Genomic DNA, 15894 nt, shown 5'->3' on the forward strand with positions numbered 1-15894 from the left:
ATGCATGTATGCATGTATGTATGTATGTATGTATGCATGGATGCATGCATATATATATGCATGCATGTATGTATGTATGTATGTATGTATGTATGTATGCATGGATGTATATATGTATGTATGCATGCATGTATGTATGTATGTATGTATGCATGGATGCATGCATGTATGTATGTATGTATGCATGGATGCATGCATGTATGTATGTATGCATGCATGTATGTATGTATGTATGCATGCATGGATGCATGCATGTATGTATGTATGCATGCATGCATGTATGTATGTATGTATGTATGTATGTATGTATGTATGTATGTATGTATGTATGTATGTATGTGTGTATGCATGTGTGTATGTATGTATGTATGTATGTATGTATGTATGTATGGATGCATGTATGTATGCATGGATGCATACATGTATGTATGTATGTATGTATGTATGCATGCATGTGTGTATGTATGCATGCATGCATGCATGTATGTATGTATGTATGCATGTATGTATGCATGTATGTATTTATGTATGTATGTATGTATATATGTATGCATGGATGCATGCATGTATGTATGTACAACAGAAGAATAAAAACAGGAAGATAGCCGCTTCAAATAAACGCAAACATGCAGTCTACAAGCTGAAAGGTCAAGATGCTAAAATTCTGTAAAGAGCTATCTAAACTAAAAAATAAAGGCATGCAATCTAAACTCCTTAAAATATGGGGATAGAAGAGACGGGACATAATGCTGGGACAGTTAAGATCTTGTGCTGGACCAGACGGGACATAATACTGGGACAGTTAAGATCTTGTGCTGGGCCAGACGGGACATAATGCTGGGACAGCTAAGATCTTGTGCTGGACCAGACGGGACATACTGCTGTGACAGTTAAGATCTTGTGCTGGACCAGACGGGACATAATGCTAGGTTGATTTAGACATTATTCACTCATAGTTCCTGTTAGCTAGAGATGATTTGATATATTCAATAAGTATAGGCAGAATTCGATTTAAATCTAAGGAAGAAGGAAATAATGACTTTTTAAGTTTCCGTCGTAAGTGCACCGTAGTTTTAATCCCTATTTCGTTTATTGAACCAACAAGGATTTGCACTTAAATAGTGGGATACACGATTATGGCCATGTCTGTCAGTATAGTGGAATACACGATTATGGCCATGTCTGTCAATATAGTGGAATACACGATTATGGCCATGTCTGTCAGTATAGTGGGATACATGATTATGGCCATGTCTGTCAGTATAGTGGAATACATGATTATGGCCATGTCTGTCAGTATAGTGGGATACACGATTTTGGTCATGTCTGTCAGTATAGTGGAATACACGATTATGGTCATGTCTGTCAGTATAGTGGGATACACGATTATGGCCATGTCTGTCAGTATAGCGGGATACACGATTATGGTCATGTCCATCAGTAGTGTGGGATAAACGGTTATGATCGTGTCTGTCAATATTGTGGGATAGTGACTGTTAGCGGCCGTCTATTTTTTAGTTACGCATGGAGGGAGGAGGAGGGTAACCAAAATGCATATGCTTGCGTATGGGGGGTGGTGTGTGTCTACTGATAATGTACGTACACATAGGAAACGGGGGAGGGTGAAACCTCGATAATAATTTGATACGTAACCAGTTCGACTGGGTTCAGTCGGCGTTTGAATTTTATTGGACACGGGGCAAACTGTTTAAAGTTGCGCAGCTTATTTCTTTGATGCAGCCAGACATGCAACGTCGGTGGACTATCTGTTTTATTAAACACGTTAATATTATTAATCCTTCATGGTTTCTGCGCGGATTAAATATAGACCGTTGTATAGAATTCGGGTTGAGCGCGTGTGCGTCAAGGCTATGCACGCAGAGGGGTGTGTGTGTAAAAAAAAAAGCATGTGTAAAGGGAGGGAGGAGGGGTCAAGCTTTGCCAGATTTTTGCGTACGTACTAAATGGATGTCCCTTTTTAGTAAATATTTAAATTAATCTGACTAATGTACAGTACAAACCACTTGCAGAGCATTATCCCAGGATTATTGGCCGTGTTAAGTTCTTAATCGCACCTTTTATTCACTTTATTACGATATGTTGACGGATTAAGAATATATAATTTCCTTTGACCGTCTTTATGTATGTATGTATGTATGTATGTATGTATGTATGTATGTATGTATGTATAGATTGATGGATTTACGTACGTACGTTTGTATGGTTAGTTGGTTGGTTGGTTGTTTGGACAGTAATTGCTAAGTAATTTTTATTCATTTTTTGGAAGAGGATTGTAAGTCAATTTTCTTGATTTTCAGCTAATCCTGATGATTATTTTCTCATTTTCAGGAAGCTGGATTGTAGAAATACCGTAAGTATTCCACTTGAGAGTGATGTACAAAATGATTATTTATATAAACAAACCTTCAAAAATCATGGAGCTTATTTATGTTTTATAAGTAGTCTAATCTAAGGGAGATAACCAACCTGGCAGTGGCACTCAGATTCTAAAAAGAGATCAGTTAATAAGTCCAGTAGGCATTCATTGAGGAAAGTTATTATTATTAGGTTCATATTAACACCCCAAAACACAGAACAAGAACTTCTGTACTTGTGAGGTTAATGGAAGTTTTATAACAACTTACTGAGAATACCTTAGTTTGGTACATATTGTAGAATTTTCCTTCATTTTTCAGTGATGGTCATGTTGATGGAACGGTATGTATTATAGTTTACACATTTTCATCTTATAAGTATTTACACAAAAGACAATAAACTAATAACCAACTCAAAACAAAAAGTCTTCTGCTTTGGTCTACTTATTTTATTTTCAAGATACCACTAACACTATTAAGCTGAGAGATAATGCGTAATTATTTTCCCCATTTATTAGTACCAATGATTTCTTAATGTAATCTCATAACATTGCAAATTGCGATATGCCAGACTTCTTGTACTTACTAATACTAAACATTATTTTGACCTCAAAAACTGAGTTTCAATTTCAGTTATAAAATGTGCAATCAATACTTGCAGACATTTATTCCTTTTTAATCAGATTTGCTTGATATTATTGTTCTGTGTCGTATTCAATCATTAAACATATTTTCTGTACCAATAATAAGTCCTCGAATATTAGTGTTCTCTATCGCATCCAATCATTAACCTTTCTTTTTTGTAAATAACTTTTCCATGCATATTAATGTGCTATGTCTTTCACACACGATCATTAAATGTTTCTTCCTTATCAATAATAAGTCTTCAACTCTTTGCCAACAGTGCTTTTATGCCATATCAAGTAATATTTTGCTGGTATAAATACTAAATTAGTTGCGGTAGTTCAGTTGATAAAAAGTCGTATCATGGGTTCAGAGCCTGCTCAGTCCAGTCGGTATTCACATTTCTATGCCTGATATAGACAGTAATGTAATATAATATAGGATCTATACTTATTCATTGAACAGTTTGAAATAATGGTCTCTTTTATACCTATAGTATTCTGTGAACAGTTCCAAACAATGGTTTCAGTTGTATCTAAAACATTATTTGAAAAGTTCCAAGTAAAAGTCTCAGTTGAATCTATATTAGTAGTATAGTGGGGCGCCCCAGTATACTACTTATAGTATTCTGTACGCAGTTTTAAATAATGGTATCAGTTAAATCCATAGTATTCTTTAAATATTTCCAAATAATAGTCTTGGGGTCCCGAGTGGTCTAAAAGCGCTCACCGTTCCGGATCACTACCATCTTACCTCTGTCTGCGTGGGGGCCCCGAGTGGCCGAGTGGTCTAAAGCGCTCTCCGTTACGGATCACTGCCATCTCACCTCTGTCTGCGTGGGTTCGAGTCTCAGACTCAGCCAATGTGGGTATGTGAGAAAGCTTGCCAGTAGCTTCTCGTGGGTCGGTGGTTCTTTTCGGGGGTTTTCCCGGGTTCTTCCTCCACCATTAATACTGGCCGCCATGCATAGCCTATCGTGTGCTGAAAAATGGCGTTAAACTTTACAACAACAACAACAACAACAAAAACAAAAATCTGTCTGCGTGAGTTCGAGTCTCAGGATCGGCTAACGTGGGTACGTGAGAAAGCCTGTCAGTAGCTTCTCGTGGGTCGGTGGTTCTTCCCTGGGTTTTCCAGGGTTCTTCTTCCACCAGTTATACTGGCCGCCATGTATAGCCTATCTTGTGCTGAAAAATGGCGTTAAACCCTACAACAACAACAACAACAGCAACAAATAATAGTCTTATAGTTATTCCGGAAGCAGTTCCAAGTAATGGACTCATTTGTATCTACAGTATTCATGAAGAGGTCCAAGTGGCTTCAGTTGTATTTATAATATACTTATAACATTTCTAAATAATGGTCCTGATTGTATCCATTATTTAACAGTTCCAAGTAATGGTCTTACTTGTATCTATAGTGATTATTCAACAATTCCAAGTAATGGTCTTGGGGCCCCGAGTGGCCGTGTGGTCTAAAGCGCTCACCGTTACGGATCACTGCCATCTCACCTCTGTCTGAGTCGGTTCGAGTCTCGGATTCGGCTAATGTGGTTATGTGAGAAAGCTTGCCAGTAGCTTCTCGTGGGTCGGTGGTTCTTTCCGGGGGTTATCCGGGTTCATCCTCCACCTTTAATACTGGCCACCATGTATAGCCTATCTTGTGCTGAAATATGGCGTTAAGCCCTACAACAACAACAACCAAGTAATGGTCTTAGTTGTATCTACAGTGTTCTTTAAACAGTTCCGAGTACTGGTCTCAATTGTATCTGTAGTATTTTTAAACAGTTCCAAATAATGGTCTCGGTTGTATCTATAAACATTATTTAGCAGTTCAAAGTAATGGTCTCAGTTGTATCTATAGTATTCTTTAAACAGTTCCAAGTAATGGTCTCAGTTGTATCTATAGTAATCTTTAAACAGTTCCAAGTAATGGTCTCAGATGTATCTATAGTAATCCTTAAACAGTTCCAAGTAATGGTCTCAGTTATATATATAGTATTTTAAACAGTTCCAAGTAATGGTCACAGTTGTATCTATAGTAATCTTTAAACAGTTCTAAGTAATAGTCTCGATTGTTTCTCTAGTCATTTTTTAACCGTTCCGAGTACTGGTCTTAGTTGTATCTTAATATTTTTAAACAGCAAAAATAATGGTCTGAGTTGTGTATATAATAATCTTTAAACAGTTAAAAATAATGGTCTTATAGTGTTTAACTCGAATGCTCAGCTCTTTCTATCGTTCAGACCGACTGAGTGTATGTATTCCTAACGCAGGGAGATGTGATGTATGTCAGAGTATTCCTGACCCAGGGAGATGTGATGTATGTTAGTGTATTTCTGACCCAGGGAGATTTGATGTATATCAATGTATTCCTGACCCAGGGAGGTTTGATGTATGTCAATGTATTTCTGACCCACGTAGATTTGATGTATATCAGTGTTTTCCTGACGCAGGGAGATTTGTTGTATCTCAATGTATTTTTGACCCAGGGAGATTTGATGCGTGTCAGTGTATTCCAAACCCTAGGAAATTAGATGTATGTCAATGTATTCCTGACCCAGGGAGATTTGATGTATGTCAATGTATTCTTGACCCAGGGAGATTGGATGTATGCCAATATATTCATGCCCCAGAGAGATTTGATGTATGTCAATGCATCCCTTACCCAGGGAGATTTGATGTATGTTCATGTCTTCCTGACCCAGGGAGATTTGATCTATGGCAATGCCTTCCTTACCCAGGGAGATCTGATGTATGCCAATGTATTCCTGACCGAGGGAGATTTGATGTATGTCAATGTATTTCTGACCCAGGGGTATTTGATGTATGTCACTGTATTCCTAACGCAGGAAGATTTGATGTATGTCAATGTATTCCTGACCCATGGAGATTTGATGTATGTCAATGTATTTCTGACCCTGGGACATTTTATGCATTTCAGTGTATTCTATGGCCAGGGAGATTTGATGTATGTCAATGTAATCTTGACCCAGGGAGATTCGATGTATGTCAATGTATTCCTAACCCAGGGAGATTTGATGTATGTCAATGTATTTCTGACCCAGGGAGATTTGATGTATGTCAATGTATTCCTGACCCATGGAGATTTGATGTATGTCAACGTATTCATGACCCATGGAGATTTGATATATGTCAATGTATTTCTGACCCAGGTAGATTTGATGTATGTCAATGTATTTCTGACCCAGGTAGATTTGATATATGTCAATGTATTTCTGACCCAGGTAGATTTTATGTATGTCAATGTATTCCTGCCCCATGGAGATTTGATGTAGGTCAATGTATTCCTGGCCCACGGAGATTTGATGTATGTCAGTGTATTCCCAACCTAGGGAGATTTGATGTGTGTCAATATATTTCTGACCCAGGGAGATTTGATGTATGTCAATGTATTCCTGCCCCAGGAAGATTTGATGTAAGTCAGTGTATTCGTAACCCAGGGAGATTTGATGCATGTCAGTGTATTTCTGACCCAGGGAGATTTGATATATGTCAGTGTATTTCTGACCCAGGGAGATTTGATGTATGTCAATGTATTCCTGCCCCAGGAAGATTTGATGTATATCAGTGTATTTCTGATCCTGGGAGATTTGATTTATGCCAGTGTATTCGTAACCCAGGGAGATTTGATGTATGTCAGTGTATTTCTGACCCAGGGAGATTTGATGTATATCAATGTATTCCTAACCCAGGGAGATTTGATGTACGTCAATGTATTTCTGACCCATGGAGATTTGATGTATGTCATTGTATTCCTGCCCCAGTGAGATTTGATGTATGTTAGTGTATTCGTAACTTAGGGAGATTTGATATGTCAATGTATTTATGACTTAGAGAAATTTTCGATGTATGTTAATGTATTCCTGACCGAGGGAGATTTGATGTATGTCAATGTGATCCTGTCCCAGGGAGATTTGATGTATGTCAATGTGATCCTGTCCCAGGGAGATTTGATGCATGTCAGTGTATTTCTGACCCAGGGAGATTTGATTTATATCAGTGTATTCGTAACCCAGGGAGATTTGATGTATGTCAATGTATTTCAGACCCATGGAGATTTGATGCATGTCAGTGTGTTCCTAACCTAGGGAGACTTGATGTATGTCATTGTATTTCCGATCCAGGGAGATTTTTGATGTATGTCAGTGTATTCCTAACCCCGGCAAATTTTATGTATGTTAATGTATTTATGACCCAGAGAGATGTGATGTATGTCAATGTATTCCTGCCCCAGGGAGATTTGATGTATGTCAATGTATTTCTGCCCCAGGGAGATTTTATGTATGTCAGCGTATTTCTGCCCCAGTTAGATTTTATGTATGTTAATGTATTTCTGACCCAGAGAGATTTTAAATGTGTGTCAGTGTATTCCTGACCCAGGGAGATTTGATGTATGTCAATGTATTCCTGACCCAGGGAGATTTGATGTATGCCAATGTATTTATGCCCCAGAGAGATTTTTAATGTGTGTCAATGTATTCCTCACCCAGGGAGATTTGATGTATGTTAATGTATTCTTGACCCAGGGAGATGTGATGATAAAATATCTACCTAAGCATCTTTTGTATATATTTTTTCACATTTTTCCATCCAGTATTGGTGGAACCATGACACTGCGATCATTTTGGCGTCCTTTTTTTTTCTATCCATACGTGCGTCAACATCCTAGATAAACCTCACTGTACAGTTACAGTATTTACAATCGATTGCTGTGTAATGGTTCCACCAAAGCTGTCTCGATCAATATACCCGTGATAATTGTTGAATTTGTACAATGAAGTTTATAGTTGTATTTTCCAGTTACATTTAGCAGTAATTATTGACATCATTGTCTTTATGTCGGTCTGATTTGAAAACTTACTCCGTTGCTGTGGCAATACTTAAAAGAGAAATATTTAAAATCACAGTATCTAGCGAGAACGCAGTGCATTCAGTACCACAAACTAGTCGCGCACATGCAGAAACAAGCACCTTAAAATTTACAACTAACGCAAGATAGTCAACGCGAGACCTCTTGAATTCCATTTAAAGACAACCTGCTTTATATACACTACTAGAACACGAGAGTTCAACATTCGGGAGTTCTATGGAAATCAGGCGAAGCAGTCCAAAGCTGGGTAAGGCCAGGCACTTGCAGCACGAAATGTCGATTTCTTTTAAGAATGATTTCCTAAAAAATCAGAGCTGCACGTTAATAATCCATATTATCTATTTATTTTCATTCTGGTGATTGTGTGTGGTCTGTGCACGTTAGGGTTGATAACTAAGATTGTATGAACAAATCATTATCTATAGAACAATGTAAGGTAAATTATAAAGTGGATATTTGCCTTTGTGAATAAACATATGCAATAAGCAATGTGTCATATTGTTAGACTACGTTGTTGTCAGGGATATAAACACTTCTTAGCATACTTTAGCTTACAGGGCACATCTTTATTTGGAAAACATTATTACTCGGTATCAATATCCTTCTAGCAATTATGCTGCTTAAAAAGGTGAACAGGTAAGAACAGTAAGATATGAATGGACAGTTCGTTGCAATGCTAGATCTGGAATAAGCATCCTTAATCACTAGCTGGTGACGTCAGTGTACATTGCTGTGTATGAATATGAAGTTAAAGAATTCGATTAATCAACATTTTGTAGTGGATTGTTTAGGAATGCGCTATGTCATGGACGAAAAGAACATGAGAAGGTTAGAAACAAAAATGTTGCTCTTGGATCCAGGACAAAAATTAAAAAAATAAAACGTAGATTTATAGCTATGCGTGGGAGTGTTGCAGAATTAAATCATAACTGCACAGTTCTTAATTTATTCATTCCTACATTATCAGAGTTCTCCCCAGAATTTTAGGAACGTGATTTGGTAAAAATGTAAGCTGTTTGCAACGGCTTGCAAGAAAGTATGTTTAAGATAATAAAAATTGCTTTTTAGCAAGGTGAATTTGGTCTAAAACTGTCTTATGGAGTGTTATTACTTTCAAACATGTGACGGAGCAAAATCGGCATCACGAACACGTCTGTTAAAGTATAGTGGCTCATATGTGGCGTAGTGGGGGGGGGAGTAATCGAGGATATGTCCACGGGACCCGGGTCGAACAAAACATTTTAATTTTATGAAAGAATTTTTTTATTTGAACAAGAACTAGTATAGGTCCGGGTGTTTCTTACCTCAGGGCCCATGATCTCTCTCTACGACCCTGGTCATGTCTGGGGGATGAATTTGACAGGAAGCTGTAGATGTCGTATTCATCTGGGGATAACTCTGGCTTATTCAGTAATAAAAATATTATCAGCCTGCTTACATCGACTTACAGCCTAGTGCATATCAAGAGAAACTGACGCACAAATGGATTTTGGACCAGGTAAACTATTGGCTTAGAGTGTATATTCGTTAGTGAACACAGTCTATAAATTGTTTGCTTATGTTGCAAGTGGACAGAAAGTTTTTCTTGATATCATTTTTTGTTTGGAAAATTATTTTATTATGTACATTTAGTATACACAAATCCAAAGTAGTATGATTATAAAACAAGTTATGAAAATACATGAGAAAATTTAATTTAAAAAAGTAATTTACGTATACCACAAAGCAACAAGAACAAACAATTTAGAATCAATTTTAAAGCATGTAAAAAGTTTGTGTTTTGATGCAGTTTTAGAAGATAAGATTAAAAAAGAAAATGTTGCATGTATTGAAGTTCTAAGAAGTTTATCTCTTGGATTTAATCACAAAATTATTTCAACTGCAAATCAGACCAATTATGTTCAATTAATTTGAGATCATAACTGGATGTAATATTTTGGAGTAGGGAATAAGTGGGCATTTGAGACCGCTGTTGCTTATCCGGGTCCGTACCGTCGTTACTCGATGACTTACCCTTTTTGAACACGCGAGTTCAGAGTGGGTATTTTTCCGCACGAGCACAAACATCGGTCAGGTCCACGCATAAAGGAGCGATAGGCGCTAGCAAAAACGAGTATATATCAATATCAGATTGTTTTATTCATGGGCAGTGTGTGAGAGCACTTCATATAAGATTCGTTTACACCAGGTCAGTATTAGAGAGCATTTCAGTAACACATTGTATTACCCCTGGGAAATATTTGGGTGCATTCCATATCAGATTGTTTTTCATTTGAGCATATTTGAGAGCACTCCATATAAGATTTTTTTTACAACTGGCATTGTTTGAGGTCGTTCGATAATAAATTGTTTTACACCTGGGTAATATAGGATTTTATTTAAGCGTTCCTGAATGCAAATCAGTTGCCTGTTGCGATTCAGCATAGCGCCCTCTTCCGTATGCGTGCGTGGAGTCGTCGGAAGTTTTCGATTTCCACAAATACAGTTTTTAAACTCCGCGGCGGTAATAGATTTCTCTTCGATGGCCATCGAGGATAGGTTACTAACTGTACGTAGACTAAGTTTCGCTGCATGGAGAATTTATAAATAAACACGTAATAGTTGATATAATTGTAACTAAATTGTTTTGCCTGCGTTACCGGTTACTGTTGATATTGCTGCGACAGCAAATCTGATTGGCGTGCCTATGATAGTTGCCATGGACATGATTCCAAGGCTAACAGTGATTGCCGCGATGGGTCCAAAATTTACATCTGCGACCACTCATATGTGCTTGTAGTTACTGAGTACTGCGGTTATTTTGGCGATTTCGTCTCGCAGCTGTATTTCACATTGACATTGGTAACTTTGAAGGTCCATCACAATTCTTCTCTTAATAACGTCACCACGGAGTATATTTTGCTCGACAGGCAGACCCTGCTTAGCGGCACCGTGACCGAGTGCAGAATGCACACACACACACTTGCAACCAAACATTGTATTAACTGGTACAACTGCCATGCAATCATGGAAAATATCTTCCTGGGTAATATTTATTTTCGCGGTGATTGTGCATTCATGGGAGTTGTCACCAAGTTTAACCCAAACTACACTGGTTAAGCCTGTCAATGGTCTTTTCCCTCCAAAACTGTTACTCTGACACTTGCCTCATTTTGTAATATAAGTCAGGTAGATCTTTCCTTTTCTGTCTGAGTTAGTGTTGGTGATTCGATATAAAAGACTTGAAATTTTATTGCGGTTGATATGTTGGTGAATTTCATTTCATTGTTGTAAAAATAATCACTGAGTGTTTTCATATTTTATTTTTCAACCTAAATTGACGGGATATTTTCGTACGCACATACGATGGTATACTATGATCTGTGAACCATATTTTCACGCAGATATTCATCAGCAAGCGATATAAAATCACTATCGATGTTGGCACGTCCTCAGCTGACGCAATACACTATTTGTCCCAGGTCCAGCTTCGTTCGGAACAATTCTGCAAGAGTCTTCATCCTACATGTACTCTATTAGCGATCTTCAAAAACAAATACCAAAGATGGATAATTGTACTCAACGTTTATTCCTTAAAAGATTTTAATCTTGAGAGAGATTGCAGCCGATAAATATATTGATGAGTTGTCATCGCGATCTAACCTAAAAATTAAAGAATGTCTAGTTTCTAACATTATAGCTTTATATAGATCTTCCATTGATTGTCTTTCTTCTAATACCTAAATATTAAAAAAACGCCATTGGTTAGCAAACGAGTACACAATATATAAAAAATATCCAGTTTTGTTTTCTTCTCAGTAACAAATCTAAATTGGCTCTTGGGATAAAATTCATAAATATTTTACAATTGATACAATACATAGTCCAGAGAGCATGTCTTTTGATAAATCAAGAGGACAACCAGGAGGAAGTGTATACAATTTTTCTGTTAAGTCGATATTTTCAGCCCCACGTATTGTTTCGTCGTAGATTCAGCTTCATCAATGGTTTTTTTTGTATGCGCTGTATTCAGTTTTTGTTCCTGATACGATCTCCGCTCATTGAATTACCGACCTTTTTAAGTTTTGATTCTATATTTAAATCGAAGTAGTCTTTGGTAAAGGTAACCAACACCCCCGAATCTCTGACTGTGGTGTCGGTGAACGCTCAAATAAATGCAAGGTCCCAACGACGATATGCCCGCATATCATGCCATCTGTTTGAGTTTGCAGAGGCAACGTTGAATAAACCAGTGGTAAACAACTCTATCCTCTGTACAAATAATCAAACAACTGATGAGCCAGTGAAAGCCCCTAAGAGTAAAGATACAACAGGTGTCGAGGTGTTACCGCGTATGCGACCAAGCGAGTTCCAGGTCATACAGATGATTTCAAGTTGACGATGCCTGTTTCTCAAGCGCGTGGGATCATCGATGCAAGTTCATCCTGCATGAAGGCCCCAGTGAAGAGTTGGATTGATTTTTGTCATCGCGAGTAAATCAAAATTTTTCAATGGACGTGATTCTGTGGTCACCAACAGCGATGTCACAACTGACTACGTCTTCTGCTCTGAGTCATCTCAGCTAGTCATAGACATCCTCCCTTTCTAGTCTTCGAGGGTAGTCGAGCACCTTTCCCTTTCTTTTCATCCCCCGATCGCCTAACGCGCTGCTTTTGCAACAGCTGGAGCCGAAGCCTCCGGCAGCGCTTTAACCTCTGCTAGAAATGGAAATTGTCGTATTGTTTCAGCTCAGCGACACAGCTACTGGCAACTTGAGTATTATTCAGCGACGTCCATATTTAGCTGCATCGAACTGTTGAGCCTGCGTAGGTGTCATAATTGGGTTGTCCCAGATGGTATGTCCAGGCAAAGTTTCAAATGTCTCCGTTTCGTTTGTTCTTTATCGCGGGATTATGATGTGTTTGTGTTGACCTCGGCTAACGTGAGAACTCTAGTGTCACAGTTTATTTGAAAGGTTTAATGTTTAATTACCCACTTCAAGTTTGCGGAAACCACTACAAGTTGTCGATAGGTGCGCCAGTGACTTAGATATATCTTATCGGAGAGAATCACAACAATGTTTATAATCAGAGTAACTGGATCTCCCATTGCTCGTTCTTTGAAGCACATATCCACCATGGCCTGTTTAATTAGGTTTTGATGCTAGAGAGAAAAGTAATAAATCGTTAACAAGTCAGTAAATTCATTTTGAGAAAACTGCATGCCTGTGTAAATGTTCTCATCTCTGCCCATGTATTTCAACAGCCGATGAAAATCCGCGATATTATTGTTTTCGAAGTCAAGCAGGATGATTTTCGTGGGTATTTGCTGACCATTTAACCAAAGTAAGACCTCATTTACTCACGGTTTGGCAAATATTGCTGGATTTCCCCGCTGGCATTCTAGATTAACTACGATTCCAAATGCCACAAACACATGCAGTTGTGCGCTGTCACCTTGTTGGGTACTTGTCTGCTATGAGACTTCTCCTAGGACGCAGCTTTGCACAGGCTGTAGTCTTCGTGTGGAATGCAACCGTATATGTTTCGCAAGATTCATTAAGTGATGTCAAACGTTCAGCCACAAGTGGATTGGCTGAGGGCATCCAACCCGTAAGTGTGGATAACGCGACTTTGTCAGCAGAACAAATTACATCCCTGGCTACGGGTTAACACGACTGTATGGTTGGCACCGAAATAACCGTACCAACGTTTCTGCAGAATCCGAATATGTACTACATTGGAATCATGCAGGAAAATATCACCGCTCGACTTTGAGCTGAATGATGCGCTAATCCGCCGTTGAAATTTGGGTATGCACCAAACATTGTAGGACTGTAGTTAGGACCAGGTCTCTCAGTGCATATCGGCGGGTTGCTGGTCGACGAAAGCAGCCTGTCTACGTTTACTTACGATATACGGAATTGGATCTGCATTTTCGCTTGTGTACTTGACGAATGTTATATACGTGCCAGTGGACCTCGCACAGTAGTAACTGTAACTGCTTTTATTCTGTAAATTATTGTGGCAACATCAGTGTTGTCTAAACAAGCTTCGATTTCCCTTCTATGGATGAGATAAAGTGCGCTGCTGATCAGTGCCACGATGTGGTTGACCAGTCCGACTTTGTTGTAGGTACGCGATGTTTTATTGCCAGAGCATGAAAGCTCTCCTTTGACTTCCAAAAATGCTTCGCACGGAAGAAAATAACGAGATGTGTCCTGAACATTATATTCTATTGGTTCATGCAGGTCTCATTTCCTAGCCTTGTAGACGTAAAATTAGTAATTTTGAATGCTTCTGCCTCGTGACAAAGGCACGTCCGTCTCGCATGCGGGACCGGACATATCAGCATTGTCATACATTTTCGGTTTCGACTGATACCTTTCGCTTGACGTAAAACGCTTCTCAGTGCCCGAATTGCAATCACTGAATCAGTATTGCCTTTCGACAACTGAGCCAGACGTCGTTCGGAAGCTTTATTGTTGACATTTTTTTTACTGGTTCTGACTTTGTTGCGGTGGACTGGAACGCGACCGCCTTTGGTTGCCGAGTCCCCAGTTGTAGTAGTCTATCACTAATTAAGAAAACCGCCTGCTATCCCCGATCTTTCAACCGACCGGCAGCAACAATTTAGATGGTATCAACAACTCAGTATTTGGCGCACCTGTGAACAATACCTCGACAATATCACAGAAGCCTTATCCGTAATAAGTCGCATTTGTGAGTTTTTCTCCCGTCGACAGCATGTATTGATCTCACACTTCTACATACGATCATCATTGTATGCTTTCATTGTCAGATCGGCCTCTGATGCACATTTTTGTTGTTACTCTTTACCCGCAATGTCTAACGAATGCGCATCGTGTTTCACGATGGAAAAACTCACGTACGCGAGTAGAGGATTGTTACATGGAAGGTACATGGGTGTCGCGGAAGTAGATGACAGCAGATCATCCTGGGGCACGTTAGGAAAAATTCCAAATAATATGCAACAATGCGATGATTGCGTTTTCAAAACTGTGGTTATGTAAAACGCCACCGATGGCGTGAAATGCTAGATTAATCTGAATCGTCGTGTCCATAGATTTGATGCTTGACAGGAATAAATATCTTGGTGAAAGCAACGCCCTATGTATAATGACTGTGGGTATGTAATACAGTTGGATATTCGAATCCATGGTAACCGACCAAACCCCGGAGAAGAACATGTAAACCGCGTTAATACTGGATGTTACTGGCATGATCTCAAAGCATCGAATGATTTTCGTGCGCGTCCATGCACCGGTTTGGATCTCATACAGTACTTGAATGTAATTTCTAGACTGGCTGTTGGAAAAATAATCGCCAGAATAATTGTTAAATGAAGATGAAGGCAACGATTTCACTATGAAAAAGGCTGGTCATTAGAGGCAAAATCACGATATAACTAACATGTCCGCGAAAAGCAAAGTTTCTGTACGGAATATATACGAGATATCCTTGAGTCCACGCGTTTACTAGAACGCTGATATCAGTTGGAAATTTTGCGAACGCGGCAAATATTTCCTGTGGACAGTTTGAGGTTTCCCACACGATCAGGCACGTGGCTGAGAACGTAGTTGCGTATGATATAAGTTGTATGTACACAGATAAATATGCATTAGCAGCTGTAGATGTTGTCTGAAGATAAAGTGTCCGAACCTTTGACCTCCAAATGTCAGCGAATATAGAAAACACATTTACGAACGTGAGCTGTTAACATGTCCGCGACGTATGGAACTGAATCTAAGTAAAGAATTCGCCAGAATTGTTCTTGTGTTCTTGGCGAAACACGTATGGGTTCATCGTGGTAAGGTAATGTCGGTGTTCGTCGCGATCAGGCTATTTACGGAACGATTCAATAGAACACTTGCGCATATTTGAATAATCATACAACATTTTTTTTCCCTCTTTGACAGGGCGATATTGAATCATAACATCAGTTTAACTATTTTTGTTACTTATAACTGCAGCACTGCGTGCGTAATTTAATTCCAGCATAA

General features: G+C 38.8%; 1 protein-coding gene across 4 annotated transcripts in view; it reads left to right on the forward strand.

Moving 5' to 3' along the window:
- The window catches only part of LOC149772978 (uncharacterized), a 48239-nt gene that overhangs the window by 11883 nt on the left and 20462 nt on the right, over positions 1–15894 (forward strand). For 2 of the 4 annotated variants that reach the window (XM_089947011.1, XM_089947009.1), the window contains exons 4-6: positions 2350–2371; positions 2697–2718; positions 9343–9390. In XM_089947011.1, coding sequence (XP_089803137.1) covers positions 2350–2371; positions 2697–2718; positions 9343–9390 — 92 coding nt within the window. The remainder of the gene's footprint in view (positions 1–2349; positions 2372–2696; positions 2719–9342; positions 9391–15894) is intronic. The other 2 variants (XM_089947010.1, XM_089947012.1) reach the window with 1 other exon arrangement.

This window comes from Sinohyriopsis cumingii, unplaced genomic scaffold, assembly GCF_028554795.1.
Source record: "Sinohyriopsis cumingii isolate HCF-2022 unplaced genomic scaffold, ASM2855479v2 utg000940l, whole genome shotgun sequence".
In the NCBI taxonomy this organism is placed as follows: domain Eukaryota; kingdom Metazoa; phylum Mollusca; class Bivalvia; order Unionida; family Unionidae; genus Sinohyriopsis; species Sinohyriopsis cumingii.